At 40.1% G+C, this 24020-nt stretch overlaps 1 protein-coding gene across 2 annotated transcripts in view; it reads left to right on the plus strand.

Annotated features, from left to right (window-relative positions):
* LOC306932567 (glutamate receptor ionotropic, kainate 1) overlaps window positions 1–24020 on the plus strand; it is a 30760-nt gene extending 6740 nt beyond the window's left edge. Inside the window, exons 2-16 of one of the 2 annotated variants that reach the window (XM_079514409.1) lie at window positions 4409–4576; window positions 5057–5314; window positions 8315–8496; window positions 10473–10526; window positions 11930–12103; window positions 12650–12793; window positions 14598–14705; window positions 15561–15602; window positions 16992–17105; window positions 17205–17408; window positions 18614–18837; window positions 20245–20363; window positions 20544–20761; window positions 21581–21806; window positions 23059–24020. In XM_079514409.1, coding sequence (XP_079370535.1) covers window positions 4409–4576; window positions 5057–5314; window positions 8315–8496; window positions 10473–10526; window positions 11930–12103; window positions 12650–12793; window positions 14598–14705; window positions 15561–15602; window positions 16992–17105; window positions 17205–17408; window positions 18614–18837; window positions 20245–20363; window positions 20544–20761; window positions 21581–21806; window positions 23059–23348 — 2525 coding nt within the window. In that variant the 3' untranslated portion in view covers window positions 23349–24020. The remainder of the gene's footprint in view (window positions 1–4408; window positions 4577–5056; window positions 5315–8314; window positions 8497–10472; window positions 10527–11929; window positions 12104–12649; window positions 12794–14597; window positions 14706–15560; window positions 15603–16991; window positions 17106–17204; window positions 17409–18613; window positions 18838–20244; window positions 20364–20543; window positions 20762–21580; window positions 21807–23058) is intronic. The other variant, XM_079514410.1, reaches the window with a different exon arrangement.

Consider the following 24020-nt stretch of genomic DNA (forward strand, 5'->3'; position numbering starts at 1 on the left):
ATGGTCATGGAAAGTATTTTAATTGAGTCTTGAGAGCAAATCTTCTGTGCATCAAAACAGGCTGCATGGTTTATTGACAAAGCGAGACAACATTTCCTTATAGATATAGTACAGCATACAATTATTGCTATACTGCTTAACAAGCATTAAGTCAGATATGGCCTGTGCAAAGACAGACAATACTTATAAGCGTAGAAAGTACTTCCTTACAGGGGGGAGTTTTGCTGATGTGGGCAAGAAATAAGCATTGATTGCTTGGATCAACAGTCTTTATATTGAATCCCCTCGGTCCCTCTCTGAAAATTGAGAAGTTTAAATAGAAATTAAGCTCAGGAAAGACAAGTGTACTTTCCTACACTGCCGGGAATATTTGCAACCTTGCAAGCTATAAGGAAAGGGGTTAAATGGATGTGTGAGAGGACTTCAGCACAGTTTATATAGCCCTATCTCACACACTACTTTACAAGACTCATAGATTTAATTTAGTAGGCTTGTAGGTCTACTGTAGGTTGTCATTAGGCTATCTAAATATAGCTTACATAATGTAGAATAGCAAGTGGGGTAGGATATAGGCAACTAACTTGTTTGTGCCTATACCAAATGCAGTGGCTAACTTGAAGCAAGCAAACATTTTGAAGAGGTTGGCAAAATTCACTTGTTATCGGTCCTTTCACAAAGGAGATGACAAATGTAGCCTAATGCATTTAAAGGAAATCTGTTGTCTTTTCTCCAGGGAATTTAATATTCCAATGAATAGAATTAAGGACTCTAACCAAGCAGCTGCTCAGTGAAGCTTAGTAACCATAATTAGGATTGGCACTTTCAAGCATGCTTATAGAGACCGGGGAGTCCAGACAAGGCAGTCTCAGTTTGGGGTTGGAGGCTATGCTGCCAAACTAAAGAAAAAGGTCATTCACAATCCAAGTCTCAAGGGGAGCTTTTTTACATTCTCTAATTTTACCTTTCTCTATCTCTATCTTACCAGTGAAGACAGTGTCACCTGTTACAGTTTATAGTTTTATATAGGCAAGAAAGCCTTTATGTTTAAAGTCCCAATCTGATTGGAACAATTTAGCGGCAAATATACAATTTCTTATACATGTCCGATTGTCCGTCACATTACATGGGGGCACGGTGGCACAGTCGGTAGTGCTGTCGCCTCACAGCTAGAAGGTCCTGGGTCGATTCCCGCTGGGGACGCTGTGGGTGCTGGCGGTGTGTTCTCTCCTCCATGTCATCAGTGCCCATACCTGAGGCGGGGTTGGCGAAAGGGCCTTTCTGTGTGGAGTTTGCATGTTCTCCCCGTGTCCCCTAGGGTAGGTACCCTCACAAAAAACATGCAGTAATCCTGGTCTCTAAACTGCCTCCCCCCTGGCCAGCTGGGGCACCTGATGGAGGGGAAAGGAATAACTTGTTCCATACACTCATGCATGAAGGAAGCATGAGTTCAAGTCCGTTGCTCACCCCAGGTTGGCGGAGGGTCACATTATTGACACAGGGGTGAAAAATGGGTTACAAAATCGTGGGATAAAAAAATTATTAAAAAAAATTACAATGATATTTGACTCAGTCTCTGAGTCCATCTTTGCTGTGCATGCTTAGAGTATAATACCCAGATTTTTGTTGTTGTCTTGTGTGTTTTTATTTTGGTCTGGTTGATGTTTAGTTTTTCAGTTTTATTTTTGGTCATTGTTTTGTATTGTATGTTTTTGTTTATTTTAGGCTACTGCTTCTTTAGGAGCCCCTTGGAAATGAGATCCATCTCAAGGGGTTATTCCTTAAAAATGAAATTTCAAGCTGATTTTCAAGCTGTCATGTTTTGCTTTGGGTGTTGGTGTTTTTCCTGCAGTGACTGTGACACTAATATCTTTGTCTATTCTATATGATACTTCAAAGATGGCTTTGGGTTGATGTGCACTTATGAAAGTAGGCTAACTGTAGGGAGTTTTTTTTCCTTTTCTGAATGTGTACAGTTGGGTGCCACCGATATTGTCCCTTATCATTTGACCCATTTAGGCCTGACCTCAACATTTAAAAAAAAATCCTTCTAAATCCTCCAGTTTTCTGAAATAAATATTTTCACGATTTTTCAAAAATAGCAGACCTACAAGCTCGTAGCGCGCCACTCGGTGGCGCGCTATGAGCTTGTAGATCTGCTATTTTTCAATAGCTAAATTATAACATAATGTTTAAAACACCAAAAGGGGTTCCCGCCCAAAATGGGTTAACTGTCCTTTTGCACAGATCACGCAAACCTCAGCAAAAATAAAAGGACAATATCGATGGCCTCCAACTGTATGTAGCCTATTTCACGAATCCTATCTGTGATTAACATCTGAAAGACGTGGGTGAAAAAGACATGCAGGTGCATATTCCTTTCATTCAGGGAAATGGACACCTCACATTGTTCCAGCCATATCATGCAGGTGGCGACAATCCAGCATGTTCCTCCATTTAATCCTGATGTTTGTCATGATGCATTTTGTCATTGAAATGTAAAGCAGCACATGCTGCTTGTCCATGGTGAGAGTCATATGTGACCATATTGCTGGCCATGGCATGCCAATACTATAACCATCATCTGGAGCGCTGCGCTGCAGCGGATTAAGAGTTGGATGGGTTCCAGAATTATCTTCACATTCTCCACACTGCCCCTCACTCTCCCCACCCCCCTCCCCATAACCCTGGCACACATAGCAGACGTTCTGTGCTCATATTTTACAACCACTAGCAATTTGCATGTATTTCCTCATCGTTTCTATGATATCGATACAATGTGAAAACCTATCCCCCAGGTCCTGCATAGCAATACCAGTATTTTTTAACATGGTTGTATGTTTATATTTTACCTCAGGGACACACTCAGGGACACACTCTATAGTATAATGTATGTACAATGAAGAGAAACAAAATGTATTGCCACGATAATCTCTAAAGGAAATTGTGCTTAACAGCTCATAGAGTGCTTTAAATAATATTCTATGATCCAAAAATAATTGATGCCCCCTCCTTACATTATGTGTCTGTGAGAGAGTAAAAAAATCACGTTCTTTTCAATTTTCCATTAAAGGATGAGTTTTTCAATCCCCAGTGTGATACCTGATTGCTCCTGCTGAAGTTGTCACAGCCTCTCAGCCCCTTCCTGTGAAGAGATAATGAAAACAACCTCTTTACACATCTGAGAAGGGCACATTTGCCTATATATATTTTTAAGGTTGTAGAATGCAATAATAATGTTTAGTTGTTTAGAGTTTTGATACTTAATGTGTTCAAAATTCAGTCTTTGTCATTAAAAAAGAAGAAAAAAAACAGAAAACAAAACACAAGCTATCAAAACTAAGTTGGTTTAACTGGTTTTAAGTGAAGTGTGATCACCAACCACACATGATTTAAAACTGCATGGAAATAATATGGTAATAATCCATATTGCACAAACCAAACCACATGGATGCTGTTTCTTATAAACATACCTGCTGCATCTATGATAGTGGAATGACAAGTGTTCCAAGTTTAGGGCATGCAATGCATCGCATGCAGTTTCATATTGTTTGTTATTGTCAGGTATACTGGGTTTGGTTTCATATTTATTTTTAACATAATTTATTTCTTGACATCTCTCATGGACTGGGAGCTACCATAGTTCCTACACGGTGTCAAAGGCTGGACTGATGGGAGAGGCAATGCTATACAGGCAAAAGTTATTGTAATATATTAACTCAATTCAATTCAATTATCTGGAAGGAACAGGCTGAATTATGAATTAGACTTGTGCATATTAACTTATTTTTCAAATTGTAAATTATATATTGTAGCTTGGTGTCAAGCTAAGAACCGTACTTGAACAATAGAACTTCATGTTGAAGGTTAAAAGCCACATCATTGTGTCCATTCAAGAGTTTGTTGCTGTACATCCTTATATCCTCATATGACCTAGGTTTGTCAGCTGAGATGAGTTAAATAATCTGGATTATTTTTAGACCAATCCGATACCGATATGGCATTTTTATGGCCGATATGGCTGATTCCGATTATGCTACCGATTATATTGTGCATCCCTATATATATATATATATATATATATATATATAAATATTACCTGTGCACTAAAAGGTGATATAATCGAATTTAGGAATTTACTAATTAGTTCATTACCTGTATGAAACTGTTTTAACTGATTGCTGTCAACATGCAACTGCTTTAAATGATTATTGTCAACATTATTGTCTTACTTTGTTGTTCTTATGTTTCTGTGTAATCTTTGCATCATTGTAAATGAAGGTCTACCTCAATGATCCCTCTGAGATTTTTAAAAAAAAATGTAATTCAATATAATACACTAAATTACCTTTGCACCTCTAATGTGACTCTTCTCCTCTTTTCCTCAAACCCCTTTCTTTTCTTTTCACAGGGGGTATCTTTGAGACCCTTGAGAATGAGCCCATTAGTGTGGAAGAACTGGCCTTTAAATTTGCTGTAACCAACATAAACAAGAACCGGACCTTAATGCCAAACACCACTTTGACATATGACATACAGAGAATAAATTTGTTTGACAGTTTTGAGGCGTCAAGACGAGGTAAGGATGTTCATATCTTGTTTTCTAGTGCTTTAGTTACAAATTATTCAATATTAGTGCCACAAAAAACATGGCACATTATTTTCTGGGTAAAGGCTTTAGATTGTGTCTGAAACCATATAGTAACGTATAACATACAGTACATACTACCCAGTAGGCAATTTTCAGGTTATTACTTAGTATCTACTAAGCAGTAGGGTTTCACTTTCGACATACTAAAAAGTAATTTTCGACGCATGTGATTTTGGTTGCGGCCCCATCCAAAATTGCATAACATATATTTATTTGGTACCCAAATTCATTTTTAGTATGTCCGAATTAAGTGAAACCCTACTGTTTAGTAGATACTAAATAGTAGGCTGAAAATAACATACTGTGTAGTACATGTATGTAGTATCATGTTAGTATTATGGTTTCGGACGCAGACTTGCCCGCTAGTCATTATTTTATCCTTCTGCTCTGTCCATCACATTACTTTAGCCTGTGACCAGTTGGCCCTAGGCGTTGGAGCAGTATTTGGCCCATCTCACAGCTCTTCGGTCAGTGCGGTGCAATCCATTTGTAATGCCCTGGAGGTGCCCCACATACAGACCCGCTGGAAACACCCTGCAGTGGACAACAGGGACAGCTTCTTCATCAACCTCTTTCCGGAATATGCACACATAAGTCGTGCTGTGTTGGAAATTGTGCAGTACTATAAATGGAAGACAGTCACCGTTGTGTATGAGGATGCTACTGGTGAGTGAAACGATTTATAAATGAAAATAACCGATCTACAACCTAGCAACGTAACACGATTCAACGCATTGTGAGCTTGTACATTGGCTGTTTTTGGCATGTGATATTTTGTACAACCGAATATAAATTAAGCAAAAGGGAGTGTTTTGTGGTTTTACAGATTCACCCAACCCAACTGATGGTTGTTCAGGCGGCTTCGATGTGCGCACGGGGGAAAGGGGGGGTGGGGTATGGGGGACGCTGTTAGGGGTTAAGTGTCTTGCTCAGGGACACTTGGACACGTAGACTGGGCAAGCCGGGGTTCGAACGATGCATGATATCTCTACCTCTCAGCTAGGGACTCCCCTAGAGACCAGGATGATGAGCTTAAATGAGATGTGGTCTGTTATTAATGCCACCGACATCAGAACAGCAGAAATGAATACAAATACATAACCCTTTCAAAGCAGCATCGTTCAAGACAGGAATTATACTGTGTGATTGAAGGATGCATCACAATTTGCATGAAAATGTGAAGATTTACATTTGTGTGCGTGCGCGACACCGTGCGTGTGAAGATTGACATTTTGTGCGTGCGCGACACCGTGCGTGTGTGTGTACGTGAGCACATGAATTTTTGTCACATGTGATGTCAGAGCTGTGTCTGTCTATCTCCTGTGTCTTCGTCTTTGGACGTGTGCAAGGCAAGCTGACTATTGTTAGTTAAAATGGATTGCCCAAATTATTTTTCTCCGAGGTATTACTGTCTTATTATTGTCGTATTATTTGTTCATTATCCATGAAGACTGAAGCCCTCCCAATAAACCTGGTTTGTGTAACAGACCGCCTGAGGTTACAGGGGACATTATGATTCTGTCAGTTAACTGTTATACTGTAGCATAGTCAAAAGTTGAAATATGGAGATACAAGGTTTATACCTGACAACAATGATATAGTAGACTATATGAAAAGCCTTCTGAGGTGTAATAGGATTATTGCATGTCCTCTTTAGTCTGATTATGTTACTGCATGGTTTTCCCCTAGACACATCTGTTCAGCATATTATGTGACTTCATGGGTTATGTTGACATTTGTGGATTTGATTTATCACAAGTTCTTTGTACACATACTCACATACTATACCAGTAAGACGCCCTGAGGTCTGCCTGGGTGACGGCAGACTGCTGGGCGAGCACTGGCGCTTTGGCATGGGGGGTCAGATCAACATATGGAATGAATTCTGTACTGGCCAAATATGGAGCGTGTCTTGAGTGTACAGGGTTTGATGAGGTCAGCTCCATATATGGAGATCTAAGGGTGGCAGCGGGGGCAGTGTCTGGCCGGGCCTTAATTTTCGGGCCTGTTGAGAACTCTAGTTTTCGCCGGCTGCTGGGCGCAGCTACATAATAACTTTGGGGCAGGCCCGTCTAGAGTTTGAATGGACAGGTATCAGTCAAAAGAGAGACATTGAAGAGGAAGTGGGGAAGGATCAACATATGGAATGTCAGAACAGGTCAGGACATCTAAGGGTTTCAGGTTTCAGGTCAGATGTAGAGTTGCTGGCCGGCTCCATATGCAGATCTAGAGGTCAGTGTCACTTTTTCGTCACACATTAGAGTTTTATTAGAGTTTTATTAGAGTTTTATCCTATAGTTTTTATAGTTTATTTATGTATTTATAGTCCATATAGTCCATGGACTATATGGACTATAGTCCTATAGTCCATGGACTATATATAGTCCATGGACTGACAACCATATGTCAGGCGTGACCTGACTGACGGATGGACAAGTTTTGAAGGTTTTCATAGTAATCTGCGACCTACGGTTGCACTAAAAAGAATACAATCTCTCCTGGATATAAACTGACACATATGTATATTTACTTTTCATTTAATTAATGTGAACAAACAGAACACGCAGCTTATTCCAGAGATTTACAGTTATCACTTCCAATGCAGCAAAGCTTGATTTGGCAGATTATGTAATTGTTTTTGGATGGGAAGTGTAACAATCAAGACCTACAGATGCTTTATTTATTTATTTTTGTTATAAAGGTCAAATAAAACCCTGCCTGTGCCGACATATCTTGTTCTACAGCACTCTCTGTTAACTTTTTTATATGTTCTCCCGCTTTTTTCCCAATGTAATGGTTCTGCCAATTCCAACTTCCCCTTGTTCTAGTCCCTTCTAACCTTTACTCTCTGCAGTATTGGGTAGCTAGCAAATGTACCCCTGCTGAAACCCAAGCGCCAGATTATGCTTTTTTTTTTTTACCTTGAATGTGACCTTGAACTCTTCAACCCAAAACGTGTAATTAACCTAAACCTACTGATGATTCCCAGTTTGTTCTCAAGTTTTTTTGCTCACAGATAGACACACAGACAGGAGTGATTACAAAAGCCTGCCATGCCTGCATCATTGTGGGAAGGGTACATTCAAGGGTTAATTCAAGGTAAAAAAAAATACAGAAGAATGTCATAATAGTGCACCAAAAGTATTTTTTTATTTCAGGGGAATCCAATTGAGACCAAGGTCTCTTTTTCAATGGCGCCCTGTATACAAACAAAGAACAATTACAGCAATGCTTTTACATACATGACAAACACACAAATAGATATAATACAAAAACACACATACACCAGAAAACAGAAACAGAATCAGAATCTTAAAAACACATATTACAAAGGTGCATACGCCTTCTTCTAGTGTGAGGTCAGTTAAAAATCTTTTAAAAATATCATATGAAACAAGGACATCCAGCTTCAACTTGTTTTGACAGATATTCCATAGACGTGGAGCATGTACCCTGAAGGCAGTATCTCCCAGTTTAGAAGAGGTTATTTTTGAAAGACCAACACCATGTAAAGGTTCCTCAGTGGCTGCACATAATGGTTAGGATGGGTTAAATAAAGAGAATTAGTATGTGCAATGAAATTGGCAAGAATTGAAACAAACAGATCGATATTCTTTAAATGTTGAATGTTATCCAGAAAATGTAATTATTTTCTCTTAAATTAAGGATTGATTCGTCTACAAGAGTTGATCAAAGCTCCATCTAGATACAACATCAAAATCAAGATCCGGCAGCTACCAACAGGGAGTAAAGATGCCCGTCCTCTCTTGAAAGAGATGAAGAAGGGGAAAGAGTTCTTTGTAATATTTGACTGCTCTTATCAAACATCAGCTGATGTTTTGAAGCAGGTGAGCAGAATAATGGTAAAATGCAACGTTCCATTTGAAATCCAATTTGAATTCTTCATTGGAGCATTCACCCTGTGCTGTTTGGGCATTTCTTTCTACTGTGCTCAATATTAGACAAATTATATTTCTTGTCAAATCCTATATTCATTTCTAAATCCAAGTTGAGCCTATTTCCTAGACATACAAACATTTAAAACCAAAGGCTGTAGCTAAGATTAATTGGAAATGCCACACAAAAATGAGTAAATTGAGATATTTAGACTCTGCTGCTCAGTTATGCCTGCCATACACACAATACAAATTGAAGCAATTCAAGGAATGTATTAAATGTCTAATTAGGTTGTGTAGACATAGATATGGATTTCAGGCTGGCTGGTGGTATCGATGTTCAGTCAGGGAGAAAACTGAACCACTTCAATGACCACATTCACACAGCAAACATTTATACTTACATCATAATATGTGGCCTGGAATCCAGCCTGACTAGCTACGTTCGTCTTTTTCTCACTTCGCTACTCAGTCTACTGTACTGTACTGTACTGTACTGTACTGTACTGTACTGTACTGTACTGTACTGTACTGTACTGTACTGTACTGTACTGTACTGTACTACTCGTACTGTACAGTACTGTACTACTCGTACTGTACTGTGCTGTACTACTCATACTGTACTGTACTACTCATACTGTACTGTGCTGTACTACTCATACTGTACTGTACTACTTGTACTGTACTGTACAGTACTGTACTACTTGTACTGTACTGTGCTGTACTACTCGTACTGTACTGTACTGCTCGTACTGTATTACTCGTACTGTACTGTGCTGTACTACTCATACTGTACTGTACTACTCGTACTCTACTGTACTGTAGTACTCATACTGTACTACTCGTACTGTACTCTACTGTGCTGTATGGTATCAGGTACGGTCGCCCCTAAACCATCTCGCCCCTCGAATGTTTTCCGCCGACCTCACGCCGACCGCTCAGTCCGCCGGTTCTTGTATTCTTTATTTTGTTTTACTGAGAATAAGGTTAGAAATAAGATTTGGGTTAGGCATCGTTTTACTGGGGTTAAGTTTAGCTATAGGGTTAGGTTTAGGCATAGTTTTACTGAGGTTAAGTTTAACGGTTAAGGTTAGGTTTAACGGTTTAAGCATAATTTACTTAGGTTACTTTAGGAATACCAGGCCACGCAGTTCCGCCGGCTGTACGCCCGGGGCGAGTTGGTAAAGGGGGGACTCGTTTGGTATTCTGCTGTACTACTTGTACTTTACTGTACTGTACTACTTGTACTGTATTGTACTCCTGTACTGTACTGTACTGTACTGTACTGTACTGTACTGTACTACTCATACTTGTACTGTTCTGTGCTGTACTACTCATACTTGTACGTGTACTGCACTGTACTCTGTACTGTACACCATACTGTGCTGCACTGTACTCTGTACTGTACACCATACTGTGCTGCACTGTACTCTGTACCATAGTACTGTACTGCACTGTACTCTGTACTGGTGATACACTAAAAGTACTGTACTGTAGTACTCATACTGTACTGTACTACTCATACTGTACTGTACTGTGCTGTACTGTACACCATACTGTACAGCATTGTACTCTGTACAGCACTGTACTGGTGATACACTAAAAAACTCACTTTCCCATGCACTTGTGCACAGTGTGAAGCTCAACAGCGCCACTTTGTCACCAGTTGGTCAGACAGACAGACAGACAGACAGACAGACAGACAGACAGACAGACAGACAGACAGACAGACAGACAGAGGGACCCACATTGCTGTTCCTTGGAACAGCAATGGCTAGCACCACTCAAAAACAAAAAAGAAAACAAAATGCAGAATGTAGAAAGCAGTCTGGATCCTAGGCTATCATAGCTGGAAGATGGAAAACCCCACCCTGTCTGTAACTCAAGTAAGCACAGCGTGAATATGGTCAATTATGTTTCTTCTTCAGATCTTGTCCATGGGCATGATGACAGAATACTACCACTTCTTTTTCACCTCACTGGTAAGCAAAATGGTCTGCATTGAATGAGAAGTTGTTAATTCAAAGGAAGCACTGTACATTTGTCAATGTGATTAATGTATTTTGGCAAAATGCTATAGTATTACACATTCCATTGTGTTAATGAAATGGCCCTTTATCTTGAAATATTTTGTATGCCATTTGAATCTGCACAATATTGCTAAGGTATATTCTTAGCCACCTAAAAGCCCAAGTGTGACACGCTATCCAACTCCCTTCCCTTCCACCGTTGTCTCATTGTGGACTCAATGAGACAACATAGCTATTATGGGTCCTTTTGCACTGAAAAATTCAACACTTTCAAAAGATTTAAAAAATGTTCAAAGATTTTCAAAACTTTTCAGAAATAGTGAAAATAGCTGATCTACAGGCACACCCACAACCCACCCATTGTGCGGGTAGATGTTCCTGTGAAACCAAATACAATAGGAATAGGGCCTAAGTGGTTAAGTAATAAGCATGCTAATTAGTCTGCACTGATGATGATAATACACTTTTTTTATATAGCACCTTTTTAGACAATGTCACAAAGTGCTTAACAATATAAAAACAATACATAACAATCAATTACAACAACAAGGCAGGATAGAATTACAGTGTCAGGTTTTTTTTTATCCTTTATTTACCCAGGGTAGTAGCTGAGCACAAGGGCTCATTTTCAGCAACGCCCTGCACATAGACACACACATTGAAACCTGGGAGCTGACCAGTACAACCACAGTCTTATACTGTTGGCCACTAAGCAGCTCGGGGTTCAGTGCCTTGCTCAAGGGCACTTCAGCAGTGTTGGGTGAGTGATGGCAATCATTTCCCGACCCAGATTTTTCCTGCCCGTCCGTGGAATCGAACCGGCAACTTTTTGGCAACAAGGGCGCTCCTCTAACCCTTAGGCCACCGCTGCCCAGAGTGGAAATTAAAAGCATACATCGTTATGGGTTTAAAAAGGCTTTCCTATATAAGTAGGGGGTCTTTAATTTAAAAAAATATGTAAGGAGCTAGCAAATCTAAGTTCCAATGGTAGGCTGTTCCAAAGCCTGGGAGCCCTACTTGCAAAGGCCCTATCCCGCCTTTGTCACCAGGTTGGTCTTAGGGACCTCTAAATTAGAAGACCTTAATTGGCACATGGGGTAATGATGATGATGATGACGACAGTGTTGTCAGTGATGAAAAGTAACTAAGTAAATGTACTCAAGTACTGTACTTTTGTACTTTTACTCAAGTAAATTTTGAATTCCGGACTAATACTTATAACAAAGTACTTCTTTGTTGGATAAAATGTAATTTTAAAAAAAATACTTCTACATAATTGATACTATTGATACTTTTTCTTAAGTAAAACATGTGAGTACTTTTTCCATCGCTGAGTGTTGTCCTAATGTCCTTAGGATCTGTTTGCACTGGACCTCGAGCCATACCGCTATACTGGAGTCAACATGACGGGGTTCCGCCTCCTCAACGTAGAAAACCCACAGGTGGCATTGGTGTTGGAGAGGTGGGCCATGGAGCGCATGCAGGCCTCCTCCAAGGTTGAGAATGGCATGATGGAGGGCATGATGACAGTGAGTTCTCAGTCCATTCATCTTCATGTCAAAGACTTTTAACACAAAAGACTTGGAATGCAGTGACAGAATGCGGTGACAGAAGTATGTCCGCTATGCAAATCAATAGAGATCACAGACGGTAGAACTCACCAGCTAAAATAAAGATAACTGCATTGGAAGGGGCTAAAAGTAACACAAGCTATATCATACAACTAAAGCCACTGTGATAAGGACAATAAAATTGAGGTGGTACGATTATCTTGCAAGGGCAAGATTGCAAGGTTTGCTCTTTAAGTTTAAATTGAGACATTTGGTAATTGGTGCTCTCTCGGATGACTCTAACAGAAGACTGCTTGCACTACACAGTCCCCTCTGGTAGTTGCCCTTGATGCCCTGCCACTATAACCTGACTCCGCTACTCTCTGCTGCCCCATCTGGCGGAGTCAGGTTACTGCCACTACTGTCCTGCCTTCTGTGGAGGAGTTGGCCATCAGTGCCAATATAATGGCAGTGATGACGAACTATTGGGTTTTTGTCCATGATTATGTGCTTTTCTTTGAATAGACAGAGGCAGCTCTGATGTATGATGCGGTCTACATGGTGGCTGCAGCCTCCCAGCGTGCCTCTCAGATCACTGTCAGCTCTCTGCAGTGTCACCGACACAAACCCTGGCGCCTCGGATCACGATTCATGAACATGTTCAAAGATGTGAGTAATTGCTCATTTTACTTTGTCATACGAAAGTAATGTGATGAATACAGTTCAAAATAAGATTTAAGACTTGTGAATGTGCCCCTCAGGATTTCATTATGGAAAGTATTTGACAAATCAGAAGTGATTAATCTCTACAGATGGTTTATTAATGTCATGCATTGATAATGGTTGCAGTCCTCATACGGTTTTCATAGTGAGTGGGCTGCAGTGTCAATGGATGCTGTAGTGCAGGGTTCCCCAATTAATTTTCCTCAAGGGCCATATTTTGAGTCCACACGCACAAGGTCGAGGTCTTGCCCTGAAAATTCATTTTCAGGGCAAGACCCCATTTGAAAAGGATGCCCAGTTTGACATGCATAGGCTATTGACCCCCATTTAATGCCATTTATATCTGGGACCCCCTCAAAAAAAACGAGGGGCCACAAGGGGGCAATTTGTCATGTACAAACTCTCTTCAACTGGGATTTCAAATAATGGTCCATAGATTGTGTGTAGAACGTTTCACGGAAATTGCTAAAAAAAACCTGGCAGGGGCCTGGGCCGTGGCTCAGCGGTCCAGGCACCTTGGCCGGTAGTCCGAGTCTGGCAGTGTGCCACGAGTTCGACTCCCGATCCCGACAGCCTTCACTGCATGTCACTCCATCTCTCTCCCCTATTTCCTGTCAGCCTACTGTCTCGTTTAAGCATTTTTCACACTGCTCAAAATGGCGGAAATCTGAGGACGGAGCTTACTGGTCAAATAGCGCCCCCTTTGGCAAATTGGAGTACGACTGGTTTCAGCGCTATTGGCATGACCCTCTACCTCTAGTCCTCTACCATAATGTGTAAGGTTCATAAACATGTGACTCTATGTATTAGGGCCAGAAGAAGAATGTTCATAAAACTGCAATTTTCATTGAAAAACAAAAACAAAAAAACCCCTAAAAACCCAACATTTTCATTAGATATTTGTCCAAAGTTAATTTCACCGTTGATCAAAGAAGAGTAGATATAGATTTGAACTGTTTTTATATAATATGAAGAGACAGTGTTGGATTGGAAATAAGGGTGACTACAGTTCTATGGTGGACTGACACCCAACACATGCTGTTGGGTGTCATATGGTGAGGATTTACTGTGGTACTCGATGACAGATAAATCTACACTGGGTAATCCAGGTCAAACAGATGTGAAATGTTCTAATCAAACGGTCGTGACACTAAACAATCTCCTAACCTCATAGTTACCACACACCCTTCACAGACATATGTATGTGAAGAACATTGAGATAAGTTCATGTACACAAAATCCTCAGTGTTAATTTACCCATGTAACTCCAAGAACGTAAAATGGAACCAAATGGAACCATACAGTACGTTACACTTTCAGACTAATAGAGGCCATGCCTTCATCGTTGATTAACATCACTGCTCACTATATACAGTCTATTGTTATGCATCATGGTCCACTCTCTTGAGCAGCTACATATTATTTAGAATTATCGTAAAATACTGAGAGAAATTAGTGTGGAATTATGCACCATTCCAATTGTTGTAAATGTGGCAATGTAAAAAAAAACACCCAGCTGCAGTTAACACCCAGCTGCAAAACACCCAGCTGCAGTTACAGATAAACAAATTAGGCTGCTTCAAAGTTCATTGCTTCATCCGTCATTCACCTCTACTGTATACTGTCTTCATATTCATATTCATATTTCGAAACTCTCGCTCTGTGGATTTGCATGATTCTGTCTAGACTATGGGATAAAAATAAAGAAGTGTATTTGTAGCCTATTGTTTTGCAACCCCCATTACCACAGGCACAATGGAATGGTCTGACGGGACAAATCGTTATAAACAGGACAGATGGCCTACGGAAAGAATTTGATCTAGATGTCATCAGCCTAAAGGAAGAGGGACTACTAAAGGTGAGCTACCCATATAGGACACCACATGCCATCATTATTAATACTTTAATCAAACCGTATAAGTTTAATCATTTAGGCAAAATATTTTGGTCATTATACTTTGCTTGATTGTTCACAGCACACAAAATAATACTAGACAATAAGTGGACAATAAGTATGTCATTAAATAGTATTGATATTGTTCTCACAAATAATTGGAGGTATCAAATCGCCAGTGTTGTTCATGTTAACCAAAACTAATATTGCACACATATATATTAGGGGTGTAACGATATAGTAACTGCATCGAAAAATCGATTTTAATTTCAAGAATCGAAGTATATCGAAATGAAAAACAGCAACATTGACTATGTATCGTATCGTATTGTTTTGCAATGCAATTAATCGGTATCGAATCGTTTTGCTATGTAATTAATCGATTGTATCAATAGTACATTTTTGTGCATGGTATTTAGCAATTTTTTGAAGAAAAATGAAAAAGAGGGGTTTAATTGCTTAATTTAAAATAATGTCAATGTATTTTGAATAGTTACTGTATCGATTTCAAATCATTGAATCGTATCGTATCGGATCGCCATAATGAACCAATATCGTCCATGTATCGTATCGTCAACCATGTATTGTGATACGTATCGTATCGCTGTTAAAATGTACCGTTGCATCCCTAATATATATATATATATATTTACTGAGGGAAACTCTGACTACTGGTACTGTGTCTAGATGTGATTTACAGTTTGTTTTACATCTATCTTAGAGCACAATAAAGACTTATCAATGTTATACTTAATGTTGTTACTATGTTAAGTACAGACATTTTCAATTAAAATGCACTCTTTCCATTATTTCTGTAAGCAAATTGCAGGCAACGTCCGTATGAAAAGAACATGGAAAAAGGTTTGTATTGTGGATGATGAACTGGTAGAATGTGCAGTAGCCGTGGTGAAAAATGTAACTAGCCTTGCCTTGCATCCTATTGCCATCTGTGATGTTGACCCTTTTTAAGTGAATATGTGTTTTTGGTACTGAATTGCAGAACTGGCCAAATCCTTCTGTCCAGGGCATAATGTGATCAAAGGGTTTTGAGATATCGGCCTCCACTAGCAGTTTAACAGCAGCAGCAGAATCGCTACAGCTGGACTGAAAAAGTGGGCCTAATGAAGAACACTGGCCTTTATTGCATTTTAATTTGCCAACTCGGTCTGTGTACCGGATCCAGTCTACATGGTTCCCCAAGTGAAGGGGGGAAAGAGATGTACCGATAATATTCAGTCAGATACGTCAAATAATTAATAACCGACCTACAAGCTCACAACATGGCACACTGCTCACCAGTTTTGAGCTTGTAGATCTGCCTTTTCACAAATGTGATGATGGGAGGCCAACATACGTTTGTTTTATAATAAACTGCTGAATTGTCATATTATCAAACAAATATCAAACATATCAGACCCCCCCCCCCCCCCCCCAAAAGCCTTTTAATACTTTTCATTGGTTAAAAACTTTTTAACCAACACACAGATGTAAAGGGTGTTCAATAGAATTGATTTATGGAGAAAAAAAAATCAAAAACCTCAAAAATGGAGTTAGGTGGTTTCCTCCCGACAGCAACACATTGCAGAACTGCATCCACATCAGAATGCCACATCCACACCAATGGTTCAACCTCACAACATTTGGAACATTGGGAATCTCGGCACTTCCTTAGTGGCGCCCTGTGTAGAACTCAAGGAAACACTGTGCTAGTTATCAGCCGAATGTGCCATTTTACATCCTACAAACTACAGGTCTATAGTTCTATATCTCACTCCCTTTATCATCCCATATCTACTCATCTCTGAGTCTGTACACTCTCCAACGTTTATCTTCAGTATTTGTGTTTGTACCTCCCTCTGTATCTCTTATTTTAAGTTAAGAATGTGTAGATGAGTGGTAAGTGGGAACTCTGTCCTAGTGTGTGAATACTAGGACAGAGTTTTACAGGGTCTACACACACACACACACACACACACACACACACACACACACACACACACACACACACACACACACACACACACACACACACACACACACACACACACACACCGCACACAACACAACACAACACAACACAACACACACACACACACACACACACACACACACACACACACACACACACACACACACACACACACACACACACACACACACACACACACACACACACACACACACACACACACACACGAGATAACACTATTTACGTATGTATAAATGATCTGGATTAATTATCTTTCACAGATTGGAGTGTGGAATTCCAACACAGGCCTTAACGTGTCCGATAGCAACAAAGACGCAAGCACAAATGTCACTGATTCAATGGCCAACCGGACCCTCGTTGTTACAACTATTCTGGTACAGTATAAGTATGCTAAAGGGAAAGCAGTATGCATGCCACTTATTCAGGAATATCCGTACCTATTTTACTGACATTAATGCTTTGTCATTCTCCAGGAAAATCCTTATGTCATGTATAAGAAATCTGATAAACCACTGTATGGCAATGACCGCTTTGAGGGCTACTGTCTGGACCTGCTCAAAGAGCTGTCCAACATCCTGGGCTTTTCCTACGAGGTGAAGCTTGTGTCTGACGGGAAGTACGGTGCTCAGAATGACAAGGGGGAATGGAACGGCATGGTGCGAGAACTCATTGACCACGTGAGTACGGACGGAACACCGCACCCACAGAAAGAATATAGAACACTTAACTGTCTCAGTGCCACAGGACGCCTTTGGACGCCTCCCACCTGGCGGAGTTTAAAAAAAAAAATTATTATTATTATAATTTTTTTATCCATATTTTGAAAATTGCTCTAATCGGCATGTCAGGTGATGACATGCACATTACATGCATAATAGAATTTCATTTTCTTTCTTTTATTTATAATGGGCTTCGGTGGCAACGAGGGCCAAAACTGGTGTTCACCAGGTGGCACTGAATGAGTTTTAATTATCCTTATACAGCAATGCAACTAAATTAACCAACTGAGCCCTGTTTTATACTTTGTTGTACAGTGGTGTCACACAGCGAAAACCAGCCGATCTACCAGCTTTTTGAAAAACTGGGCAATGGCTGTGTTGGAAATGCATGTCACTCTGGTTATAGTGGCGAAAAATAAAACTTCTGGGAAGTCAGATTACTCTGGTTATGTATTACCCGTTGTAATAGTATTTAGTGCTGTAACCATTATCATAATACTTGGAGGACAGTCTGATATCAGTACTATAATATCCTATTAGGGCGGCTGTGGCTCAGGAGGTAGAGCAGGTCGTCCAATGATCCATGGGTCGGCGGTTCGAATCCCGGCTCCTCCTGTCTACATGTCGAAGTGTCCTTGGGCAAGACACTGAACCCCAAATTGCTCCCGATGTGCTGGTTGGTACCTTGCATGGCTTCCGCTGCAATCGGTGTATGAATGTGTGTGTGAATGGGTGAATGTAATGCACAATCTATGTAAAGCGCCTTGGATAAAGGTGCTATATAAATGCACCATTTACCATATTAATGACCAGACCTGTCTGTGATCAGAAATCACAGACAGACAGATATTTGGTATTGTGGCTTTATATATATTTTTTTTGAAGTCGATCGGACGGACGGACGTTTCTTGTGATATGCAGGAAGGGGACACACAGAAAGGCAGAGATATGCTGGGGTATACACTCAAGTTCAACGCATACAAGAGATTTTGCACATTCATAGATGACATTTCTTTGAAGATTTTCACCTATACTCACAATACTGCCCAAAATAGGGAGGCCAGGTTGAATGTGGTTAAAGGTGTGATCCATGGATGTATACAATAGCAATAAGCCATCAGCAGTACAGCCCATCAGTGTTGGATGCTTTTGTTCTTCACCAGGTGGCGGACCTTGCTGTGGCCCCTCTAACCATCACATATGTGAGGGAAAAGGTGATCGACTTCTCTAAGCCATTCATGACACTGGGGATAAGCATCCTGTACCATAAACCCAACGGCACCAATCCAGGAGTGTTCTCCTTTCTGAATCCACTCTCACCTGACATCTGGATGTATGTGCTGCTGGCATGCCTCGGGGTCAGCTGTGTACTTTTTGTCATTGCCAGGTACATTGCCACTTAAGAGAAAAATGAAAATGTAATTTGATTTACTGTACTATTTGTGGATACTAAAACATGTTAACACTAGAATAGTGCGGTCCTCAGAGTGCAGATCTCTGCCAGGCTGGGTTGGCTATACCCAGGGCTGTGTCAGACGTGGGGTGTTTTTACAGTGTTAAATAATTAAATACATATTGATTTATTTTCACTTCTTGCATGTATATTCCCACATAGGCTCATGAACAGTCAGTAGTGTTTGGTTGAACTTCGTTTACAGTTTAGTCATGCTGCTGACCATCTACAGTGGTATGCCCCTGCTGATATTTATTTCTGGCATAATTATTCAAATCAAGTTCATCAAGTTCATTAAAATTGTACCTCATATTCTGGCATATCCACTAGCTGATCTATTTAATGTGCCAGAGTCATGCCATTACACAAAGGTGGTGAGCCTCATGATCTTAATAACTACAGGCATACTTCCATTATAAATAGTATAGTAAAGATATTTGAAAAATGTATATTTAACCAACTATCTAAATATCTCAATGATTATAATAGTAGTAGTAGTAGTAGTAGTACTGCGAGAGTGAGGTCTAGCCAACACCAACTCGGGATTCCTGGATCGCTGCCCTCCACAAATTCCTATCCAACATCAGGTTCTTGAGCTCTGCGGTGTTGTCAGCCAAGCTGTCGCGCCGCAGCACGTCTACATAGGTGGTACGCTTCTTTCCCCTCCTGGCTTTGCCCTGGGTTGGCTCCCATAGGGTCAATTTACTTGCCTCAAGTTCTGGGTGCCTGACACAGTGCCCTGCCAGCCTCATCCTTCTCTCTCTGACTTTGTACGTGACGCGTGGTAGGTCCCCATAGAGGTCCACATTTCTGATGCGGTCCGTCCATGTGACACCTAGTGCCAGTAGTAGTGCCATAGTGATTATAATATTCTATCTTTTCGATCAGGTTTCAGGCCTAATTTCTCCACGACCACCACATTCACCAACAATGTTTTTTCTTCATTTGTTAAAACTATGCCCACGGGAGCAATATTTATTGACCTCACTGAGGTTTTATGGTGGACCACTATCTTCTTCTGGATAAATTGTATGCTATTGGTCTCTCAAGACAATCTCTATTATGGTTCAACTCATATCTCCACCACAGGCGTCAGTGTGTCTCATATCATGGTACCCAGTCTGACTGTATGTTAATGGGAAAAGGTGTATATATATATATATAGGAATGTAGTCTATGCAATAATTAACCCAGCTTGAATATTGATGGTGACTACAAATTATTGGAGTATTCATCAGTAGTAGCCTATACGCGCAGGAGAAGTAAAGATCTACTTAAGAAACAAATCAAGGTGTTTTCTGTTGTGTGGTGTATTGAAGCAGTGTCATTCTGTGCCCGCAGGTTCACTCCCTATGAATGGTACAACCCTCACCCCTGTAACCCCGAATCAGATGTGGTTGAAAACAACTTCACTTTGATCAATAGTGTGTGGTTTGGAGTTGGAGCTCTTATGCAGCAAGGTAATACTCCTATTATTCTTTATTTGATGCCAGTCAGAGGAAAATGAGACCAAATCGTATTATAGTCCCATTTAAAATTCTTAGAAATAATAATAATAATAATTAAAACAGAATATAAACACATTTCACTCTCTTTATGTTTGTTCAATTTTAATTGATTCTATGTTATTGTTCTTATAGGGTCAGAACTAATGCCTAAAGCCCTCTCCACAAGGATAGTGGGTGGAATATGGTGGTTCTTTACATTAATTATAATATCATCATATACTGCCAACTTGGCTGCCTTTCTCACTGTGGAGAGAATGGACTCACCCATTGACTCGGCAGATGACTTGGCCAAGCAAACTAAAATTGAGTATGGAGCTGTGAGAGATGGCTCCACCATGACCTTCTTTAAGGTAACAGTTTTTATTTTATTCCTCTTTAACTGTCTCCATGCCACATGACGCCACATGCCTCCCCCTTAAAAAACAACCGTAATTCTAAATGAATCGTGGACAAGAACAGTGACTTTGAGTTTTATCTGTTAGCATCAATCCTCACATATTACAGAAATACCTCTTAAGTAGGGTATGCATATTGACAATTGTCAGAATAAAAGTTTAAAAAAAAGAAGTATGACAAAATATCCATGGACATTGTAAGGATCGATTGCTTTACATGTCCCACAGAAATAAGGTGTGGATACAGGCTATGAGGCTACCATGTGAATAAGCACAGGGTGATTCTGTATTCCGTTGTCACATCCCTCCTCATTACAGGGAGAGGAGCAGGCTGCGTTATTCATTTTTCTCTGCAATAAAATAAACTGCGGTTATTCATCAAATATTGTTATATTTGATAGATTACATTACAATGACATAACAGTACCACAAAAGTACTTTGTTTTTTGTAACTTGGGAGCTGCTGTGTTGAGCATTAATGCTTGCTCTTATGAATGAATGAATGAAAAACTTTATTCCGAACATGATACAATTATACAAAAAAGTAAAAGAATTAAAATAAGCGCAATATAGCACAAATAAAAGAATATTCCCAAAACAAAAAAACAAGCCTCACTGGCCGCAAGTATTGTAATTCTTTCTTTCTTTCTTTCTTTATATGTTCTGAAAGGAGTAGGGAGAAGTAAAAAACTTATATAACCCTACCCCTTTATTACTGTAATTTCAGCGTCATCGCTTGACGTCAGTACATCAATTTGTCTTCTCCTTCAACAGAAATCTAAAATATCCACTTATGAGAAAATGTGGGCATTCATGAGCAGCAGGAAAAACACAGCTTTGATGAAAAACAATCGGGAGGGCATCCAGAGGGTCCTCACCACAGACTATGCTCTTCTCATGGAGTCGACCAGCATTGAATACATCAGCCAGCGCAACTGCAACCTCACACAGATTGGAGGCCTAATAGATTCAAAGGGCTATGGAGTGGGAACGCCCATTGGTAAGGTTGAAGCTGGTTAAATTACCGTAAGCCTAATTTGTACTACGTAAATCTGCTAAAAGTGACACCGTTGTGAGAGTATAAATTACGCTTAAAGTGCAAGACCACTTTGGTAGTTTGGTAGGGGGACTGCCCATAAGTCAGACATCCCGTTAGTCAGACCTGCTTGGCCGGTTAAGTCTCACCCGTGCTGCGGGTTAAAAATCACCCGTGGCTCCCGGCATGCGTGGCGGGTTACAACTAATCTGTGATGCGGTAGAGGTTTTGGTTGTGTAGTTACCTTGCCGGCTTGCCATGATGTAACTAACCCCAAATGTGGACAAGACATTTTAAAATAAATAAATTATCCAGTGATTAGAAATTGATAATTCAAAATATGCTCCTCATTGACTTACATTGTACGTACACTGAAACAGCTCTCAAAGTCACTCTTTTAGTACGTAAACACACAACAAACAAAGTTGATTCAGACAATAGAACAGCACCAAACTTTGTACTGTTTATTTTTTATTATAAAAATGCTAACATCCTGTTGATTTTGCCATTATTATTAGAAAGAAAACCCAGACTTGATCCGTGGATCCGGATCCAAATCTTCAAATAGTAAAATCAACAGGAAGTTAACATTTTACGAAGTTTGGTGATGTTCTATAATGTCTTTGTTTGTGTTTGTTACATACTAAAAGATTGACTTTGAGAGCTGTTTCAGCGTACAATGTAAGTCAATGAGGAGCATATTTTGAATTATCAATTTCTAATCACTGGAGCAATCTTTTTTAATTTCTTGTCCACATTTGGAGTTACATCATGGCAAGGTAACTACACAACCCAAACCTCTACCACTTTAACCACTTTAACCCTGGCATCCCAATATTTGACATGTCAATACAGGTGAAAGTATATGTCCCAAATTCCATTTCCAATGTCTTGAGCTCTGCAGTGTTGTTAGCTCCACTTTCGCACTACAGGGCATCTACGTACAGTAGCCTAGTAGGTGGTGCGATCCTTGACTTTCCTAGCTGGCTTGCCTTGGGTTGACTCCTACATTGTCAGTTCGCTTGCCAATAGTTCTGGGTGCTTGACGCAGTGACCTCCCAGTCTGTGACCCGTGGTAGGTCCCAGTAGAGGACCACATTTCTGATGTGGTCTGTCCAAACATTGAACATTTTCTTACTTTCAGTTACGTAACCGCCTAAAATGCATGAACTTGATAATGGTTAGGATGCTCATGTATAACCTCCCCTCCCTATAGGTTCTCCTTACAGAGACAAGGTGACCATAGCCATCTTGCAGCTTCAAGAAGAGGGCAAGCTGCACATGATGAAGGAGAAATGGTGGAGGGGGAATGGCTGTCCAGAGGAAGACAGCAAAGAGGCCAGTGCCCTGGGTGTGGAGAACATTGGGGGCATCTTCATTGTGCTTGCTGCTGGACTTGTCCTCTCCGTTTTTGTAGCTATTGGAGAGTTTATTTACAAATCCAGGAAAAACCTGGACATTGAGGAGGTGAGTGTGGGTCAGTGTGAATGGCACAACAAGTATTAACACCCGTGACTCAAATCAACAACTGTTACAAACCTTCTTATGATACGCACTTGTAGACAGAGACAGTATATCATTGTCTATTTGTCTTCATGAGGACTAGCGGTGGTTCTTTTTAATTTTGAGGACCCACATAACATATAACTCTGAGAGTGTTCATATGCAACCTGTAAGGTTACGGGTCCATTTGGTTCCAGTACAGTCTTAGAGTTACAGACCTGTAAGGGTCCATTTGGAACCCCCTCAAGGAACCCTGAAGGAGAGAACCACTGGACTAATGTAATCCCTGGACCAACAGAGCAGGGAAAAACAATTAAGCAGATGTTTGAATGTGAAGAACCGCAGTGTTACAATCACCAACACATTAGTTTATTGTAGAGTAGTGTTTTTAAGTAGTTTTGATGTACGTCACATGAACATTTTACTCTAAATAGGAACAACAGCTTTTAAATGCTATTTATGTTAATTAAATATGATTTTGTCAATCCTTGACCATTCAGGCCTTGCTGTTTTTGTCATTCCAAAACATTAAATGTTTTGTCTGAAAATGTCATGATACTGCAGATACATGATGGAAAGAGGTATCTCTTAAGGCCAGTTTGTCCTGTCTAGAATAACTTGTCTAAACGTTAACAATGATTATTGTAGGAAAGACAGTATACTGTTATGGTATAT

The sequence above is a fragment of the Electrona antarctica genome (assembly GCF_951216825.1).
Source record: "Electrona antarctica genome assembly, chromosome: 11".
In the NCBI taxonomy this organism is placed as follows: Eukaryota; Metazoa; Chordata; class Actinopteri; order Myctophiformes; family Myctophidae; genus Electrona; species Electrona antarctica.